This window comes from Nuphar pumila, chromosome 7 (genome assembly GCF_984573655.1).
Source record: "Nuphar pumila chromosome 7, dmNupPumi1.hap1.1, whole genome shotgun sequence".
NCBI lineage: Eukaryota > Viridiplantae > Streptophyta > Magnoliopsida > Nymphaeales > Nymphaeaceae > Nuphar > Nuphar pumila.
This window is the reverse complement of record NC_143255.1, coordinates 57084650-57105711: the sequence shown is the minus strand read 5'-3', so window position 1 is coordinate 57105711 and position 21062 is coordinate 57084650. Positions and strand designations below refer to the sequence as shown.

The 21062-nt window shown below is 36.4% G+C and overlaps 2 protein-coding genes across 3 annotated transcripts; one reads left to right on the top strand and one right to left on the bottom strand.

The window, feature by feature from the left end:
• Positions 1-900: 900 nt before the first annotated feature.
• Positions 901-1415, bottom strand: LOC149832311 (mitochondrial import receptor subunit TOM7-1-like). Its single transcript, XM_090014438.1, has one exon. It carries the CDS (start codon positions 1394-1396, stop codon positions 1178-1180), a length of 219 nt encoding a protein of 72 aa, XP_089870564.1. The 5' UTR covers positions 1397-1415; the 3' UTR covers positions 901-1177.
• A 1712-nt stretch (positions 1416-3127) lies between these two features.
• Positions 3128-20510, top strand: LOC149832310 (uncharacterized). 2 transcript variants are annotated; one of them, XR_016433334.1, is made up of 3 exons: positions 3128-3362; positions 3485-3583; positions 20376-20510. XR_016433334.1 is itself a non-coding variant. In XM_090014437.1 (2 exons), exons 1-2 carry the CDS (start codon positions 3195-3197, stop codon positions 3530-3532), a joined length of 216 nt encoding a protein of 71 aa, XP_089870563.1. In that variant the 5' UTR covers positions 3133-3194; the 3' UTR covers positions 3533-3692. The 2 variants fall into 2 exon arrangements, 1 of the variants encoding a protein (XP_089870563.1); XM_090014437.1 differs by lacking the exon at positions 20376-20510 and having other exon boundaries at positions 3133-3362; positions 3485-3692.
• The last annotated feature ends 552 nt before the right edge of the window (positions 20511-21062 follow it).

Genomic DNA, 21062 nt, shown 5'->3' with positions numbered 1-21062 from the left:
ACAGCGAAGGACAATATTCCTCTAAATCCCTAAATCAAGGATGTCTTTCCCTTGCTTATCATCTCAAACCAAGAACTTTATTAAAGTGCATTTTCATTGTTCACACATTAGCAACATTAGGCTGGTCTACGGCCAGGTTAGGGCCAGCCTGTCCTAAAACTAAAAGCCACCAGTTTGCTGTGAGTGTAAAAGATCTCATGAATTCCCTGGCATAATAAAACCACTTTAAGTGAAAAAGAAAAAGGAAAATAACACTAAAGATCAGTAGTTTTCATTGGTTTCAGACATAGTGTCAATAATGCAACTTTCCAAGACTCAGAGACCAGTTAGGAAAAGTAACAATTCACACATATGCATTCTAGGATTCAGTTGATGTCTAGCGGCTTTTGAATCAAAAGAGAGGCATTAAATCTATCACATAACCAGCAGAGAGTATAACATGCAGCCACTTTCAGATAGTAAATAAAGGCAAACACTATAATCAAAATACTCAGTTTGTCCTTCAAACATACTCAGTTTATTTAAATCTCTCAAACAAACCACTTAATACATGGAAATAAACCCCGATGGAAGATCCCATTGAATCTATTCAAATTGCTCAAACATATCACTGATCAAAATACTAAAGACCACCATAATCATCACGAGGTGCAAAAGACACTTTTGCTTCAGAATTCAATACATGGCAATAAACGCCGATCGAAGATCCCACTAAATCATGAAACCTCTCAAGCCTCCTTGAACAATAGGCAACATATATATGTAAAAAGCAAGCTAGATCATGCGATAAAATTCCACCATGACATTCATTTCACCGTGATATTCAGAAGGCAATTATACGTCCTACTAAAGTTGTATACGCAACAAAAAGAAGAGGCAATACCCCCAAACCATATAACTGAGAAGCAAGTAGCAAACTCCTTCACATAAATAACTAACTATTTAATCATGACATAAGCTCCAAACACTCAAAACCCACTGTAAATAAGAACTATTTCATCGAAACAAAGATTATATCGTCATAGACGACCTAAAACACCAAACCAACAGTAATGAAAGAAGGATTACTTCGTTCCCATATGAACTCTTGTCAAGAAAACCAAGCATACATCATGATGGCATGCTAGAAAAGAGAGATTTCGACAAAGTTCGCGATGTGGGTATCGTTTGAATCGCATCAAACGGGGCTCAATAGTTGAGAAAGCTGGGGTTTAGGCTCGGAATTCATGCCGATGATGATTATGAGAGGGATGAAGCCGTAGTGGGTGATCACTTTGGCCTTCTTCACCGACCACGTAGTCCATTCCTTCACGCACTTTTCCATCGACCTCTCCTCCGATCCCTTCAGAAACTTCGCCGACTTCCCTTTGCCCTTCGAAGAAACCCGCGACGCCATCTCTCTCTCTCTCTAAAAAAAAACCTAGAAAGGTCATATTTTGGGAGCTTAAATTTTTGTGAATAAAGAGCATGATCGTTTCTGTAATGCCCCTTATATTTAGAGAAATTACTGATATACGACTTAGAGGTTTTGAAATTAGAATATATATGAATGCTTTCATCTTTTGAATTGCTTGATGAGCACAATTAGCATTTTTTTCGATAGGGCTCAATTGGCATTTCATTTTAATTTACGATCTTGTGTGTCTGGTGTCCTTAGTTAACATGGATGATAGAAATTATACTTGGAAAAAGTGGACAAAAGGATAGATTTTTGTTTTTCTTTTTCTTTTTTTTTAACTCAGGTTCTCCCTACCTAGCATAGAAACCAAAATACTAGGATGATCAAAAGAAAACCTTGTCAAGCTAAGGCCAATATTGGGTTCAAAAGTACTATTGTACTTGAAAGCTTGAAAAGAGCTAGTAAATCAGTTGTAATAAAGACGGGTTGTGACTTGTGAGGGTTCTGAAATGAAGGCACTACTTCGAACTCCACGGGCTCATTCGTGTGTTAGTAGCTTTTAGAGGTGGGCCACGTGCAGGGTGGTCGTGGGTAGGGATGGCAGTGGGGCGGGTCGGGAGGACAAGGTCTCCACCCCCGCCCCGCCTCAAGATCAGAACCTCTATCCCCGCCTTCATCCCTGGCGGGAATGGATTTTAACCTCCACCCCCGCCTTCATCCCCGTTTCATGTCCTCCATCCCCGGTTCAAACGGGGATGAGGCAGGGCGAGGCGGAGATGGGAAAAGGGTACGTCCATCCCCGAACGGGGATGGATTTTAACCTTCGTCCCCGCCTCCATCCCCATTTCATACCCTTCATCCCTGGTCCAAACGGGGCAGGGCCCCACTTTCCCCTGTCCACTGCCATCCTTAGCCGTGGGGTTTTTCTTGCTTCAATGAAGGTTCTTCGTCATCAAAAACATATATGCAAAATATTTATTACTAGTTAACGAGCTTAAGTGAGATAAAGTTGAGCACTTATTATTTACTTTGGACAAGCCAATTCCATTTCATAACTTCAATAACTAGTTGAGTTATGAGTAACTTGTCTTATTTCTCAGCTCTCCATTTAATGTTTGGAAGTGAGAAAATGGCAAAAAAATGCAAGTAGGAAAGAGCAAACAACTTTTTCAATTATTTCAAATGTGAAAAAAAAAATTAAAAGGACATTTATTTTCTAAAAAGTTTGATTTTTATAAAAAAATTCTCTACCTGCCAGGCAAAAGAATTTTTGCTATCAAAATTTCTCTTTGCATTAGGATAACCATTCACCCACAAATTCTTCATTCCATGAGATTGCTACAAGAGGAACTTCCTGCCCACCATCATTTTCAGCTCTCTCTCTCTTGGGCATGATCAACCACCTCTTTCTCTATCTAGTCTAACTACCTTCTCTAAGAGTAGACCACCACCATTTTCAGATTTCTGTCGTAGAGGAGGCTGGTCGACCCTCTCTTCTTTTTTACGTTTTTCCGCTATGTTTTTTTGTGCTACACAAACAAGGAAAAACTTTTTCATTTAGAAAAGTTATTGTATAGGGAAATTTTTATTTTTTATGAGAGTTTTTTTTACTTGCAAACTTATAATTCTTATTAAACCTTTGACTTAAATCAAAAAAATCGAAAAATTGAAGTCATTCTTTTGAATTAAAGGCAAAATTTTGGCCCTTTTTCCCCAAATTTCTCTAAAAAATTGGGGTCGCCAAGTAGGGGTCTGCTTTGCGTTGCCAGAGAGAGAGAGAGAGAGAAACAGAACAATGGCAGGTGGGATGGAAGTGAACAAGAACAAGTACATCGAGGATTGGAACGCAGCGAGGGAGAATCTCGAGCACAACTTCCGGTGGACCCGTCGGAACCTCGCCCTCGTCGGAATCTTCGGCATCGCCGTCCCCATCCTTGTCTACAAAGGCATCGTCAAGGAATTCGTAGGACTCCACCCTCCATCTCATCTTCCTTCAATTATTTTCGACTTGTTTCTTTTTTTTGTTGGGTTCTATTAATTTTGATCTTTTTTGGGGGTTTTCGGTTTGTTGGTGCCTTCTTTCAGCATATGCAAGATGAGGATTGGAAGAGGCCCTACAGGAAGTTCATCTGAGAAAAGTTTGGTGGAGTCTGTTTTTTCTATGTAATAACGATGGGGGTTGAGGTACATTCGTACTCCATGGTGGTTTTGGAGGACTTATTTTGTGATTTATATGGATTTCTCGATGTTGAAATACGATGGGCTTTTATAATTTGATGGTTTCATTTGCTAATTCTGTTGAATATATTGTTGGTAATCCATGATTTTGATGAGGAACGAGGCGTTTAGACTAAAATTGAATGGGGAAAAAACCTACTTTTTGTTTAAGTAAAAATTGTGTTTTTTTTGTGGTTGGGTTCCTATACGCACTGTAAATATTCATGAGGCTGGGTTTAGATGACTTGATGAATACTGAACTTTATTCCGTTTCATGAAAGATCGAGTTGGTGTTGTTTTTCTTTTTTCAAGGATTGATGACTTGATGGTTATCGTGTAGTACTCTTTTGACTTGGGAGATGGCACTCTAACAATGGTTTGAAGGGTAAACTTTTCCCTTTGTTACTCACACAAAGCACAGTTTGTTCCGGTCTGTAAACTAAGCTGTCTTCTCATGATCTACAAGATATAGATACCTCTTATGAAGATGGTAAATATGTTCTGTATGAAACATTGGAAGGGCTTTCTCACACAGAAACTAAACAATTGGTGAAACAAGAAAGCTTACCTGTTTAGCTGATGTAGAAAGGAAGCCAGTAAAGGAAAGTATAAGCCACTAACTTTGAGAAGAAGAGGCAAAGAGCTAATGGCATGGGCTCCATTCCGTACACTAACTTTAAGCTCATGCCTAAGTAAACGCACCTAGGTGGATTCAAGTTAAGGCACAATCTGACTGCACAGAGATTCAAATATGAATCTACACCAGCAATCCTTAAAAAAAAGAAGGGCCTGTCCAAGCAAACGAGTCACCAAGATATGAGTACATTTTCCAACTTGCTGAGACTTTCATTTTATTGATGGGCTTCAGATAATAACTCCTGGCCATGAAAGATTATGTGCCACATCTAGTGGAATTCTGTCTCATGATAATCACTATCTAACAGAGTTTGTCTACCGATTAAGGAATTGAAATATGTTTCCAAGTCTAAATATTGCAATGAGATCATATATTCCAGGTAGGCTCTGTTATGGTGGCTCTGGCCATTTACACATATATTTGACAAAAAAAAGTTGATATCTGGCTGGCCATGATAGAAGTTTTTTGACTTTTTGATTTTCAATCTCTTCCTGAAGCTGCACTTTTTGCCTGCATGTGCATGGGGAACTCTCCCAATTGGTAAACAGAGATATATGCAGTATTCTTCTTTCTTGAATATCTAAAATTGCATTTTATTTCTGTTATCTTTTAAGTGTTCTTTCTCATAATTTTTTAGGACTAGTCTGGTACTGCAGTCTTGTCTTTTTGAACATTCACCAAATATAGTTGCATAATCAATAGATAAGTTGCTTTGTTTCCTTTAAAGAAACAAATACCTATCGTCCTTTGGATGAGGAAGGTAAATGTTTTTTCCTCTAAATTGAAAGAAGTGTAGATAGGTCAACTTTTTATCACCCCCAGCATTCTTGTTGAGAACTTCTAATTTTTCTATTGGTGTACATTACTCCTGATGTCAAAGAGAGGTGCACCTAGTCCATCATCTCCACCTTGAGGTAAACATTCTTTTCAAATTAAGTTTTCTTCTTTTAACGGAATTCTTATTGATGTAGAGGAAGCTTATGGTAGCGTCTCAAGGCAGCTGATCTGGTCAATGCTAATTAAAGAAAGACCAAGAAATAGGTACCTTGCAGATACCAAAATATGTATGATAGGTTAGAAACTAGTGTGAACACTGAAACATGATGCCCTATGTCACATAGATATGTGTGGGGGTACATGGTACATCGTGGGTGTACGGCCAGAAGAGGATAGATGTAGCAAAAAATCACTCCCTGGGACTCAGATTTGCACAAATGCCAATCTATTAGGGTGATCTAATCCAAAAGTGCAAGAATGTATAGTCTAGTACAGGTCAATGCACCTCGATAATCCTCATTTTAATAACTTTTGGGTGTAAACCATATCAGTCCAGGGAATGATACACCATATCATATCGTAGGATACGATATGATCATTTTAACATTAGTTCAGACAGTTTCAAATGGCGTAAACACTTATCCTGAACTTTGGTTTTCCTTGAGTCTTGGAATTTGCAGGTGTGTGCACTTTTTAAGTATGCTATGAAGAATAAACAGCAACTTTTTACTGGCTTGCAAAATTAATCAAATTTTAAATAGTTCAGTTCATGTTTAGAAATCTCTGGTAATCTAATCCACACTTTTTGTGATAGCAATATGACTTAGGTTAATTTTATACTTACCTGTTTTGATCTAACTACACTATTTTTACTGGTGAATTCGATGGCTGGATATTAAAGTGACAGCATCTTATCCTGGGGATTTTGGGCTCAGATCCTCAGGGTGGCCATCCCCCAACTTGACAACGCAAAATATATTAGAGATAGGTGCTACCTTGCATGTTTCCTTTCTACCAGTTAAATGGCTATTTTTAGTGATCCTTATTATTTTAACCTCTAAACTTCATAGTAGTTTTAAGAGATAGTTTAAGGATTCAGCATGATAAGAACTTTAACAATTGATTGTTGTGTCGCCTAGATCAGCATGAAAGAGTTACTGCTTGTCTTTGTTGGATTATTTGGAGTATTATCTGTATATTGATGCACACTTTGAGGGTTTATTTTAATAGGCTGTGGAGCACGGAAGCCTTACATAGTATATGTTAATTAAACAAGGCAGCTCTACATCATCCAAAAGTTCTTATTCTGTGCACAAGTTTGTGTACTTGGCCTGTGCTGCTTTGACCAAGTAATAAGAATATTGTTTATTTCTAACATGCTACGACAATAATATTGTTTTGTGTTCTTGGTTGTGTGGTTACTGCTGAAATCTTTGATTGGTGCAAGTGTGAAACTTCTACCAACAATATAGGGCAACTGGAAATGGCCATTTCATTGCTTGCCAAGCATGTCCTGCATAGTGAAAACTGCACAGCTTTTTCAAGAGCTCAACTAAGATTTGGGAACCAAGTTGATTCCCATAAGAGACATTTGTTCCAGGGAATAGGAGCCCCTTGAATGCCATTGTTTCGTTGTTCAGTGTGCAGTGTTCCCATATTTTTGTGATATTTGCGATAAATCTGCACAGACCGCCTTAATCTTTTGTTCACTTGAACAATGTCCATTTCAACTTGGCTGTGGTTAGTGCAAAACAGTGTTGCTTTCTTGTTCACAGTAGTGTCTTAAACTGTACAGTTATTAGCCACCAAGTTGTGTTTTGTGGAGGGGCTCTGTATGAATGGACAACTGTTCATCCAGTTCCTCTCCACTTATGCTGGCATTTGCACTCTGGATGTACATCAATAGGTTAACCTTCATCCCAGGTGAACTTTGTAGCTCCAGATTTTCATTGGTGCTTTTATTCAAGTCTTTCATATCAACTTGATGCATATCTTGTTCTGTTTTTTTTTTTTTTTTGGCTAGACCAAGGGAAACAACCACACCCAGGCCTCCTGCTAGTAAAACCCTTGAGGTATCCTCTGGCTGCTGGGCAGTACACCAGTTTTGACCTTACAGCAAGGGATGCCCCCCATGGGTTTTGAACAATGGTCATCTCATCTTTAGAGACAACCCAGAGTCTCCCCTAGCCGGGAAGGCAGAGCCCTTGCGAGCTTATGCATATCTTTTTGTTGTTGCAATTTTGTACTTGTTGTTGAGGGATATAAGTATTAGCGGAGGCATAAAAAAAGACTGCTTGTAACCTATACATCATCAGAATATAATGAGATAATTGTAGCACTAAAGATAAACAGCTTCCATAATCTATGTTCAGGCCATACATCTTGGTGCATAATCTTCTTCGATGATATTCCGCGCAGAGGTGATAATCATTCAAGTAGTGTGTTTTCTCAGGTGACTATGCTGTGTGGTGGAGTTGAGAAAGGTCATGAATCTTGAATAGTAGCATTTCCTTAGGATGTTCTCCACGACACCCTAATCATGCCATGCTTTTAGCACAAATTTTCTCCTAAAACTGCACAACTCCATGTGACCAAATTTTTTGGGGTTTTGTTGGTTGAAGAACTGATCTCAAGGTTCTCAACCACTGTTCAGAATTTTCTTTTTCCCCTTTTAAATTGTTAACCAAGCTTACGAGGACCAAACACAAATTCCAGACCTTGCCTTTTCTTCCCAAGATTCCACAAGAATGTTGGTAGGAAGCACCAAATATGCCCCAAGTTTGGATGAAAACTCTTCCCCTGCCTTAACATAACTAGACACAATATTCACGTCTAAGATTTAGGATGGCATGAGGTCCATTACAATCAGCTTTAGTGAAGATCTTATGTAAACCTTCAATCATTCTTTAGATATATGTCACCAACATGTTTTATGGCTTTTGTTGGACCATCCCTCTTTGTACTGGTAGGTCCACCAACTAATTGTGGCACACTTCTCTGAATGGATCGGCTATTTGCATGAACTTCTGGGTCTTTGGACTTGTATTCTGTTTTCATAATACCTTGTTTAAAAAATGAATCTGTAGGACTTACCTTTTCATATTCACTGTATTAGGTGAAGAAAATGCATGCCTTTAATTTGCCCTATTTAAGATCTTCCTTTGCTGAGAAGGTACTGTTTTCTTAATTGATCTGCAAAAAAGGAAATGGTAGATGTGTACAACCATTAATTTTTAATGCTATTTTCTCAACCGAGTTCACAAAAATACGCCTCTGAGGCTGGCAGAAGAACCAAAGAAGCTGAGCTTGCCTTGTTTTCCTCGATACATGCTCGAGCCCAAGCCCGAGTTTACCATGTCACAAGCTCAAGACGAACCTGAGCCAACTCTTTCCAAGCAGGACCTGAGCTTGCGTTGGTTCATTTTGGGAAAGAAAAAAAAAAGAGAGCAACAAGGCAAATGTGTTTGTTGCCCTCCAAGCCCCAAAGGGTTTTGAACCATCCCTCATGATCCGGTCTTTTATTAAGATCCTAGCTCAAACAATCAACCAGACCTCTGGTCACTAATTTTGTCAAAATCAATCATTTTCAGACATTCGGGTCAATCAATTTTATCAATCAGATCTTCAGGTTGCCCATTTTATCAAATTGATCTTCGGGTCATCAATTTTTATCAAGAAAACCTTCGGGTTATTAATTTTATCAAAATCATTATTTTTCCAACATTTGGGTTGTATCCGTCAATCATGGTCATCCAAGATTTGACCTTCGTGTCAAACTCGTCTGCCAATTGGCTCAAAATCAATTATCAATCATTTCTCTTGTGAGGGACCCTTTCTCATAGGGAGAGTTCGAGGGAGCTCGTTCTTTTTTCATGCAATTTTTGTTGGCTCGTTGAACCCTTTTTTAAGGAGAGTTTGAAAGGACTCGTGTTTTATGAACAGTTTGCAAAGCATTTTTTGTATTATCACACAAGGAACCCTGTTTCTATGCAGAGCTTCGAAGAAAACTCGTTCTCCTTGTAACCACCCAATATTTTTTGTTAGGCCATCTTGTCATCGAGAGCCTTTTTCCAGGGAGAGTGTGATGGACTCGCTCCTCTATGATATTTTTCTCGATCTTTATTATCGGTCACATTTTCATAAGAGAAGCCTAAAGATAGAGAGTTTTGACCAAAACTTTATTTCTCTTCGAAAGTTCGTTTTGCAAACACCTCCTCTTTAGGGAAGAGGGGAGTATTTTTTTATTACTCGTTCAGGTAAGGGTCAAGCCTGAGTCTCTCCTTTGGGGAAATGAGAGGAGAATTTAGCCACGGATGTGTCAAATAGACCTCAAGCGATTTCTTTCACTAAGGATTCCAAGAAAATTTTGTCAATATGTTATAAAAGAAAATTAGTTGTTGATCTCAAAATCTTTATTGCACAAAATTTTACCTCATATTAGCTTCAATATTCTCTCCAAAAGGACAAAGTTTTGCGAACAAAGAAAAAAATCAATATTTTTTTGTTGGTCAATCAAAAGGATGAAGAAAAATCCTCGATATGACTAGTAAAGGAAAAATTCAATGATGTTGAAAAGTCATAAGTGAACTGATATTGATCATAACTATGGCACATTTTAAAGACTATTCTTTTGGTAATAAGGCAGTGAAAATATCTCGGGAAATATAAAAGAATTCACTCAATTTTAATATCTCTTCAATTAGTCAAGCTACAATCAACTATCTGCAAAAGGGATATCTCAATGATCGTCAAGTTGAAGGTTGATGGATGAGTTAGACTCCCAGGGCCAAAGGAGACTCGGATCATCTCCAAGTTGAAGGAGTATGTGACATGTCCTTCCAGGAAAAGTTTAAATCATTTCCAAGTTAAAGGCTGATACGATGAACCTCCCGACAATCCCTAAAAGATATTTAATTACTGTTATCACCAAAAAGAGATTTTTAACCCAAGAGACAATTTTATCAATATAATTCTTGGGACCAAAGAAGACTCGGATCATCTTCAAGTTGAAGGAGCATGTGATGTGTTCTTCTAGGAAAAATCAGAACATAGCCAAGATGAAGGTTGATGTGATGAAATTCTTGGCAAATCCCAAGAGAGCCTACTTTTTATGTCTCAAAAGAGCGCAAAAAACTATCAAAGAGATTTCAATTAAAGAGACAATATCATTAATATAATTCCTAGGACAAAAGAAGACTCGGATCATCTCCAAGTTGAAGGAGCATGTGACGTGTCTTTCTAGGAAAAATCAGAACATCATCGAGTCGAAGGCTGATGTGATGAAATTCTCGACAAACCTCAAGAAAGTTCAACCTCTATGTCTCAAAAGAGTGCAAAAAGATCATCATGGGTAAACCTTAGATATCAAACTGTCAAATTGCCAAGAATTATCTTTATTTATGTAAAAAAAATTATCAATATCCTTTCAATAATTGCTTTTATGAAACTAAGAACGTCTTTTCTTTCTTTTCATATCAAAGAAATGGATAGCTTCCTTAAAGAAATTCAACAGCAATAATTTGATTTTGATTCTGGATTCTACGGAGTTAGCCCAGTTGAAGGTAATACTCTATTTAGAAGAGGAGATATCCTTCAAACAAATGTGCTTATATTTCAATTATCTTGAATCGACTATCATTTTTATCTTATTGACAATATTTTTAAGTTATCTCGACATGAAGTTAGAGTTTAATGTCTATTTTGATATATCTTGGCGTTGTTTTTATCCCTCTTTAGGACTTGATAACGGGAGTTTTTAATACCTTTCCCTTCTTGTTTTAATTTGAGTGCATGGGTTCTCTGATTTGCACACTTCCCTGTGTTCCCCACTGTCTCATCATAGACCGTTCCTGTTCAGGATAAGGGTTAAACCTGAATTATTTCTACAAAAGGTCATCCGTTTTAAAAGTCAATTAGTCTCGACAATGAGATGCTTAAGATCAATTCATTTTCAAGCTTTAGGAACCCTCATTTTTTTTTCTCTTGCAAACCCCTCTCAGATTTATTGTGCAAAATCTGAAGGTTCCATCATGGTTTCTTCTTTCGAGGATTCTGTTTTTTTCATTCAGGGTAAAGGTTAAACCTGAATTGTTTCTGCAAAAGGTCATCTATTTTAAAAGTCATTTAGTCTCAGTAATGAGACGCCCAAGATCAATCCCTTTTCAAGCTTTAGGGACTCCCATTTTCTTTCTTTTGTAAATCCCTCTCGGATTTATTATGCAAAATTCGAAGGTCCCATCATGGTTTCTTCATTTGAGGATTTCATTTTTTTTATCCCCTTCAGGTTAAGTGTCAAAATTTGAACCTCGTTCTTCCATGAGGTATTTTCCCCCCCTTCAGGTCAAGGGTCAAGACTAAACCTCATTTTTTCATGAGGTATTTTTTGTCTTGTTCAGGTTAAGGGCTAAGCCTGAGTCTCATTCCGATGAGGTGATTTTTTTTTCCATTCTCCATTCCCTATCTACAATTATCACCAGAGCAAATTCTTTCATACCTAGTCAGATTCTTCTAACTGAGGCGTTTTTATAGTTTAAATTTGACATGTTTTTCTTTGCCACTAAACTCGGCTTTCAACTGGCTTAATTACAAAGAGGGGATCTGTAAACACCTCAAATTTTCCACCTTCGCTCACAAACCCTTTCCTCTTGCCAATGGGACTCGCTCTCTAAATTCTTCAGGGAACCTGTTGGTCGATATCTGAGTCAAGGTTATTCAGAGCCTGAAATTTGCCCCAAATTCAAATATTCCAAAAGACAATATCCATTATGGTTTAATTTTAATCATCAATCTTTACCTTCGAACAGAAATGTTTAATTTTTTGTTTCTATCAGGGGTCTGGGAGTTCAAATCTCTCATTCTGGGTTTGCCCTTTGCATCTCATTTCATATCATTTTGTATCATTTTATACAATTTCATGACATTTTCATGTCATTGCATCGCATTGCATGTCATTTTTGAGATCCAGTACTCTTGTTTTTTTAAATATTCAATCCAGATTCGAGTTTTAAACTTTTATTTCAAAATCAATTTCAAAAACCTAGGTTTTAAATCGATATTTGCCTTTTGTCAACCTTTAGGATCTTATATTTCTTTATTTCAAAATATTTTTCTTAGAAAGTGATCTGGATTCATTTTAAACTCAATTTTAACTGATCTCAATTCTCGGATGAGACCCATCTAGGTGGTGTCGCTTCTGGATCGCTTCTTTCATCTGGATTTCTCAAATTTTCAAAGTCCTAATTGGATCAGGACTCTATCTTTTTACCTTTTAAAACTTTTTCAAAATCTTATTTTGGTTTTAAATCAGTGGTAGTTTTATCCCTAGTCAATTTTCTACATTTTGACCAAAATCTCAGAGTTTTAGTTGAACTAGGACTCTTTTTCAGAGTTTCATTCGGATCAAGACTCTACCTTTCACTTTTATTTTTACCTATTTTCGAGAAAACCTTTCAAAATCTTTCATTTTGGCCAAAATTTTAAAGTCCTAGTTGGACTAGGACTCTATCCTAAAGTTTCAGTCAGATTAGGACTCTATCCCGATTTCATTCTTTATTCTTGTTTTTCACTTGTTTTTAAAAACCTTCTTATCTGACTTTCAAAAGGCAAAAATCTTAGAGTTTTAATCAAACTAGGACTCTATCACAAAGTTTCAGTCGAACTAAGACTCTGTCCTCCATGTCTATTTTTACTTGTTTTCAACAAAATCTTTCATTTTGCCAAAATTTTAGAGTTTCAGTCGGACTAGTACTCTATTTTAGAGTTTCAGTCAGATCAGGACTCAATTTCTCATTACTATTTTCACCTATTTCAAAGAAAATCTTTCGAAAGAATTCAAAATTTTAGAGTTTCAGTCGAATAAGGACTTTGTTCCAGAGATTCAGTTGGATCAGAACTCTAACCCTGACTTTGTTTTTTGAGAAAACCTTTCAAAAAACTTCTCCATTCATCTTTCAAACAATCAAATTTCAAAATTTCAGAACTTCATTATAGAGTTTCAAAATTTTAGGACATTGCCCCAGAATTCCAGTCGGTTCAGAACTCTACTCTGACTTCCTCTCTCTACTTTTATTTCACTTGTTTTTCGAAAACAGATTCAGTTCCAAGAGTTTCAAAATTTTGAGACTCTATCCTAGAGTCCAAGTTGATTAGGACTCTGACCTGGTTTTGTATTTTGTTCATTTTCACCAACTTCTGAAAAGATCTTCCAAAACCTCTTCATTTTCTTTCAAAACCCCAAATTGCAAGAGTTTCAAAATTTTAGGACTCTGTTCTAGAGTTTTAGTTTGTTTAGGACTTTGTTTTTAAAACTTCTGATTCTCATCTAGTGATTTCAACTCTGATTCAAAACCCTTTTCAGTCTTTATTTCAACTTTTTCAAAATCCTGGTGTGGGGCCCACACAGTTGGCGCCACATCTGAAAGAGTTTCAATCCATTTAGGACTCTAGTTGATTTAGATCTTCGTTGTTATTTTCAAACTTTCTTTTAAAAAATTTTCCTTCTTAAAACTCTTTATTTCAAAAACTTGTTTTTTAAATCAGTTTTTAACTTTCTTCAAGCGGGACCCACCCTATAGAGATGCAAAACCCTAATTTTCAATTTCTTTTCATTTTATATCTTTTATATTTCAAAAGTACAAAAAAATATTAGTTATTTTAGATGTCTCTTTTGAGGTTTCTGAAAAACATCGTTTTAACCTCTTTGTTTTTAAAGTTTTAAAGTCATTTTTTGAAAAGTCAAGTGGGCCCCACTTAAGTAGCGCCACATTTGAAAGAGTTAGGGTTAGCTTAGGGTTAGTTAGTATCCCAACTAGATTAGGAGTTTGAAAAATCAAAATTAATTTCAAAATATAACCTTTGTTTTCACCTTTTAAAACTCTGTTTTTAAAAAATCTTGAAATTAGAGTCTTTAAAATCAAATGTGGGCCCACAATAGGTGACACCACATTTGGATTTTGTTTTAGTTCAGTTAGGACTCAATTAAGATAATTAAAAGGGTTGAAAAGTCAAGCCAAAACTGTCTCCCCTTAATTAATTCAATTAAGAAAATTTTAGATAAACTAGAACTCATCTTAAACCAAATCCAAAAAAAATCTATAAATAGGGGCACCTAAAGGGGGTTCAGCCCTTGCTTTCTCACCCTCTCTCCCTCTCAAAAATTCATGATCCTCTTCTTCAGCAGCTTTCCTCCATTGTTGCAGTCCCTAAGGAAAGATTTTATTGAATTTATTTTGTTATTTTAATCATTTTTATTGCTTTATTTCATTGATTTTACCATTATCGCCCTTTATTTGTTAGATTCAAGCATGTTTTTAATTCAAAAACCATAAAAAAATTCAAGAATATGATCTAATGTTGTACCATGATGTATTTTATGTTCTTGATCCATTAGAATAGCTTAGATTCATATTTTTTTATATTTATGCCGAATAAAAGATGAGATTCGCCCGTTCAATGGGTTAAATTTCTCTTTCGAAGGCTAAATCGAATTTCAAACATGCTTTTCATGATTTTTTTATTTTATTTCATCATATTAATGATTATTCTATTCATTAAAACATCAAATCCAAATTCGTGATGTTATTTGCAAGTTTTTTTTTAATTTTTCATGCTTAGATTAGGGTTTTTCATGTTTTATCGATAATATGTGACTCTCGATCCTGGGCACGCTGGAACCATGTTATTTTATATTCAAGTTTATTTCAAAAAAATACGTTTTTTTAGGGTAGAACCGTGCATGTGTTAGTGATCTTTCATAAAAAAATTGGAGTATTTTGAGTTCTGTAACTTTGTTAAAAAAATCAGAAACCGAACTGTGATTCTTGAACCGTGAAACACTACGTGGAATCAGAAACGGTTTGTTCAAACGATATATTCCTCATCGAAGATCTGATCGACGATCCGTAAGTTGCAGTGTGTTCATCATGAGGTCTAGTATATTCTGTAAAATGTTCAAATTTTTTATGGTTTATTTCTATTTTTCTTTTGTCAAAAAGCATAATCTGTTTTATAAAGCCCGTTATGCATTATCTAAACCCTAGATCGACTTGTGCAGATTGTATCTTCCTAACCAGAGATCCGATCGATGATCCATAAAAAGGATAATTTTCATCTATGTTTCTACTGTCATTTGCTAAAATTTTATAATTTTTAAACATTGTTCACTATATTTCTCTGCACTCAAAACCGGATGTGTTTATTTCAACTCGCTACATATAAGTCAGAATCAATCGTATATTGCTGAAGCGATATCTCTCTAACCGGAGATGATTTTTCCGATCTATAAAAATAAAAAAATTTGTTTATTTGTCTAGTATCTCTCTGTAAATGTTTATAGTGGTTTGATACCCGATTTGGGTTTGACACTATGATAGGTACGTGCCCACAGGCAAAATTGTGTATTTTAGGGTTTTATTCAATTTTTATATTAAAATATTATCGAAAGCATATTTTTTTGAATGCAGCTTAATTTTAGGGTTATCAGAATTATCCATGTTGATTTTTATAGATTTTTGAATTCATTTGATATATTATTTGATTAAATCATAAAAACAGGGTGCCCGCAGAATTTCGGTTCAAGTAAAACACCGACGAAAATCACTATTTTTGTGATATTTCAATCTTTTTATAAAAAGTTTCATGTTTTTAATGTTTGATCATGTTTATAATCATGCTAGGGTGCTTCACACCCGATTTGGTGTTTATTTGAATCTGTTTGATCCTTAAATCCAAAGTTTTACAAAAAACTTTTCTGAAAACCCTGATTTCAAGGTCATGGTCTTGTTTTCAGAGGTATTTTTGTCACTTTTCTCAAAATTTTGAATTTTAAAGTTATTTATTTTTATTATTTATTCAATTTTATATCATATTTTATTATGTTTATCTCAAGGAAACATATAAAAAGGCTTATATCCAGATAAATACATTAATTTTCAGATATTATTGGATAAATCTAGAAAAGCCGACATATTTTTACTAACAAGTTTTCTAGTTTTGCATGGACATTCAAGAGTATATTTTTTTTTAATTTCTTTTTTCCTTTTTATGTAAATTGTAATTGTAAACATTAGAATAAGAATTTAATTTCCTGCTTAAAATTGGATTGCATTGCATATAGTTTTATTCTTCAATAATGTTAATGTGTGATGGATGATGATTCATATTCAAACTCACAATGGTCTACACGAATGGCATGTGCACTAGCTTCTAAGGAGTTGATAAACTCGGTGGGTTTCGTATTTATGGTTATAGTCAAAATACAAACAAAACTTAGATTTATTATCTTTTTCTAAGCCACAATCGGCTTACATTCTTAGGCTATCTTCAAAAACTATTGCATATTTCAAAGATTTCTAAATATTTTTCTCTTTTTAGAATCAAATGGATGATATTCAATCCATATTTGTGGTCATAGTTAGGGATATGAGGAGAATTGGTTCCATTGAAATTCTATTAGGCACATGAACTTCCCTTTTCAAAGGATTTTTCTCAAAAAAAAATCAGAAAATATTTTCTCAAATTGCATCCATGCATCACTTAGGTTTAGATTGCATCATGAAAATATTTCATAGAGCTACACGCCCCTTCTTCTGATTTACTTCACAAATTCATTTCAGAGAAATCGATTTTCTCAAAGTTGCTAGATTTTTCTCAGAAATCAATTTTCACAACACATCAAGATTTCTTCAGAAATCGATTTTCTTTTCTTCAAAAATATTCTCTCAACATGGTTTACGACTTTCAAGGTGTCCTCTTTTCCAAATATTTCAAGCATACGTCATATTTTTTAAGTCAAAATCTTTCTAAGTCATAGTATATGCCTGATTCTTTGTGCATTTAGGAATAGAACGTCGATTTAGACAAGTTGAGTAAAGCAAAGCATATGATTGATCATTGGTTCAATTACCCCTGGTTATGGTGCCAGGAACGGTTGAACCTCTTATCGACGAGCGAATCTTATTCTTCAGAATTATCCTGCATTTTAAAACGAAGACGAGTTATTTTCAAAATCTTTTTCAAATGTCAGTTTAACTTGCAAAAGTAAAATTTTGCAATGATAACAGGGTTTCATTCCCATGGGCATCATCCCTTTGCATATAAGAAGGGGAAAGGACATTATGTCTCTTGCTCGCCTTGAAGCAAGGCGACCCCCTTGGGGGCAAGGGGTGCACAAGAAGTTTACACCACTATGAAGGTGAGATCTCAAGGGTGGTTTCCCCATTCCTCGTGAAAAAATAAAAAAAACTCCAAACTCCTTGTATCCGAATCATCCTTAGCAACTAATTTGTTCATACATGATATATCTATACATATTTTATCTCATTTAGTTTCTAGGCTTGTGTGAGCTAAACTGAGATGGACAGCCCTTGCTCAGGCTCAACTCATTTTAACATAATGAGCTCATAACAAGCCGACTGTGAGCTTTTTTAACAGGTCCAAACAAGCTAATCACCAAGGTGAACTGAGCCGATTCACAAAGCACCTTGATTCTTTTGCCAACCCTGTTCACCTCCTGGCTGGGTCTTTATGAATGTGGTATTCGATTATCAGATTTCCAAATAGCTTATTTTGGATTAGAGATGACACCTGTGAAAATCTCACAAGTTGATAGGAGTCTTGGTCATCTGGAGGAGAGGTTGCTGGAAACTGATTTCTTGACACGGCTGTACGATCTGAAAAATAAATCTTGACTGTTGCCACCTATTCAATGAAAGTTTTTGTGCACAAACGCCTCAACAGCTCAAAGCAAGCGGATTGGGAGTTTTTTTTTTGTCTTTTTAGCAAAATCAAAGTGAGCTGGTTAGTTAGGTTGATTCTCATTGGGTGATCCACCTTTTGAGCCCTCTCTTATAGAGAGTCAAACATATAGTTTGACTTATGAAAGGTTAATTATGTCTATGTTTTTAATACAGTGAAGTTTACTGTCTTCTATTCTTTGTACGAGCATAGTGAGAGTGTGGGAGATTCACACATGTGTGAGATTGATTTAGAGCTTCTTCTACCACCTTGAGAGTACTCTTCTATTCTTTGTATGAGAATAATGAGAGTTTAAGAGGTGTAAGAACCTAGGGTTTCTGCTACCACCTTGAGAGCACAAAGGGAAGATTCTTGTAAGCTTGGAAACTTGAGAAGTCATTGTAACTTGATTTCATATAAGGGTTTTTTGGGGGTTTTTTCTTGATTTTTCCCTTTTCTTTTAGAGAAGGTTTTCCACTTAAATCGGTGCGTTTGATTTCTTTTCTTCACTTGGTTTACACAGCCGAGAGGAAGTGCTTCCATTACTCTTGGTTTTTGTCCAACACTAATTACCAAGAAAAACTGAGCCTAATAACAAGGCGCCCCTTCATTTCCAGCCTTATCATCTCCTCGTTGCATTTTTAAATGTGCTATAAGATTATTAAAGTACCAAATGAAATCAAACATTTTGAATCAAAGATGAAACCTGTGAAAATCTCATTAAATTGACGAGTATCTTGGTCATCGTGAGAAAACAAGAGGTTGTTGCTGTTTCCAGAAAATGATTTCTCGACCCATTTAAAATAAGTCGACAGTTGACTGATGCCACCTGCCATGTGACGGAAGATTTTCTCTGAAAACACCTCAACTCTTTTGTCCAAGTTGCAGTGCTGAACAATGGAGAACTTTGGGCCTTTTCCGGGTCACTGTCATATCTCTTTTCTAAAACTACTTGATTCTCATTGATCGAAAGATGCCAAGCTAAAGGAATGGGTTATTGTGGTAACGATCGTATGAATATCTTGGTTCAGTGTAAAGACTAACGATCTGTTGCGGAAGCCTGCCAATGAGTGTAAAGTCCCCTATTATCAACCACTTGAGTCAATCTGAGGTTTCTTGTCTGGTTTCTGAAAAGGTCATGAAAAAACAAATGGAGGTGTAGGCGTCAAGCAAATCCGCAAGTGAAAGCTGCCCGCCTTTCTATATGGTTTCAGACTGCCAATTACACAGTCCCACTGTCATTGGGAGATGACATTTTTAATCTGGGATGCTTGGAGACAGATGTGGCTTAATTGGCACGATGGTCATATGTATCCAAGCCCTAAAGAGCACAATTTCTTGTAATGATGTAATAATTGGTCATCAATTCAAGTCAGAGAATTCCATTATGCTAGACCCCATTAGAATGATTTGGTTACTATAATAAGATTAACCCCCAACTTTTAAATTCTGAACTTAGAGGTTGGCGTCTTCTGATTTTTAATGACAAGTAGTTTTTTTTCTTTGTTTACAGAAAATCTTGTTTTTAAGAAAACTCTCTCTCTCTCTCTCTCTCTCTCTCTCTCTCTCTCTCTCTCTTTGAGTGCCATTGTACCAGCACCATTTCCCTTGAGAATATTTTCCATCTTAAAGACACCTTAAGTTTGGTGACCCCAAGATTCTGGCAACCAGCATCCCGCATTTCAGGTTTTCAGCAAGCAAAAATGTGGTCCGGTGGAGCTCTTTGCCGTCTGCCGGAGCTATTCTGTCCAGTATAACCTCGATGTTAATGAGAACCATCTCCAGAGATTTGCTGTAATCAGAAGTTTATGATTATGTATCCTCGAGATTTCAAAACTTCCTCGCACATCTATCCAATCATGTAAGCATCATTATCAATGAATATGACGACCTTACGGCCAATCAGATCTTCAAAGCGGCGGAAAAGTACCTGGGCCTAATAAATCTGCCGTCGGTGCGCCGGCTATGCATCCACAAACAACAGAAACAGAAGCTGATCACAATCAACATCCACAAGGGTGAAGAAACTGTTGATATATTTCAGGGAGTGAAGTTCACTTGGATATTGGTATGTGACCGAAATCAACAGCCAGTCTATTCAGGCACTGGGAACCCGTTCATGGCACCCAATGTGACCCGGTACTTTGCACTGCGATGCCAAAAAAAAGCACAAGGAATTGGCTTTGCATTACTACTTACCTCATGTGTTAGCACGAGCATGAAAGAGACTGCTGAAGCTGCATTGTCTAGATTGTCCATAAGCGTAAGCACGTCTATTCAGTCAAGGAAAATTCAACTGTTGATAGGAAAAGAAAAGTTGTTTGTGTACGTCTTAGCCAATTTGCAATTCAACTGGGTGACTTTTTTATTATTTAAGTAGCACGTTCCAACTGGTGAATTACTTTTTCCAACCTTGAAGTTTATGGCTAGTTGAAAATGGAATCACTTGTTTTCATTAGTTTGCCTCTTTTTTGGGTCTTATTTGATTTCAAATCCCCCCTTCCCATTCAGATACAAGAAATGACAGTTCAGCAAATGACACAAGTGAGTCAGGTTGAACCAATCTTAAACGGTAATACCAAGTTTTAATGTTATTATCCAACTTGCCTACAGGTATCTTCTATGGTCCTCCTGGCACAGGGAAATCTAGCTTAATTGCAGCAATGGCGAACTTCCTCAAATTTGACATATATGACCTTGAACTCACAGCAGTTCGCTCCAACAAAAAACTCCGACACCTCCTGCTCACCACACACAACAGATCTATCCTTGCCGTTGAAGATATTGACTGCTCCGCTTCTCTGCAAGACGGTTCCTGCTTGAATAACAAGAACGAAAAAAGAAAGATCACACTTTCTGGTGTTCTCAACATGGTGGATGGCCTTTGGTCTAGTATTGGAGATGAACGGATAATCGTTTTCACAACCAACCATAAGGATCAATTAGACCCTGCTCTGCTAAGGCCTGGTCGAATGGATATGCATGTGCTGTAATATCTCTGCATTCAGGATCTTGGTCCACAACTACCTTCAGATTGAGTATCATTCTTTGTTTGAAAAAGTAATGCCACTGATAAATGAGGTGGAGATAACCCCAGCAGAAGTTGCAGAAGCCTTGATGAGAAACGAAGAAGCCACAGGTGCAATTGAATATGTAATCCAAGCTATGAAAAAAAAAAGGAACAGAAAAATTGAAAGATGAAGTGAAGCCTGAAATGGCAACAGAAACAACGAAGAAGAGGGTGAAAACGGCAACAGAGAGCAAAGAAGAGGGTGAAGCAAGGATAAGCTAACCTAATCT

Excerpts from the sequence above, each read along its gene's own strand:
- LOC149832311 (XM_090014438.1), bottom strand. The coding sequence starts at position 1,396 with ATGGCGTCGCGGGTTTCTTCGAAGGGCAAAGGGAAGTCGGCGAAGTTT.
- LOC149832310 (XM_090014437.1), top strand. The coding sequence starts at position 3,195 with ATGGCAGGTGGGATGGAAGTGAACAAGAACAAGTACATCGAGGATTGG. Across the intron at positions 3,363-3,484 it reads AAGGCATCGTCAAGGAATTC|CATATGCAAGATGAGGATTG; the intron begins GTAGGACTCCAC and ends GCCTTCTTTCAG.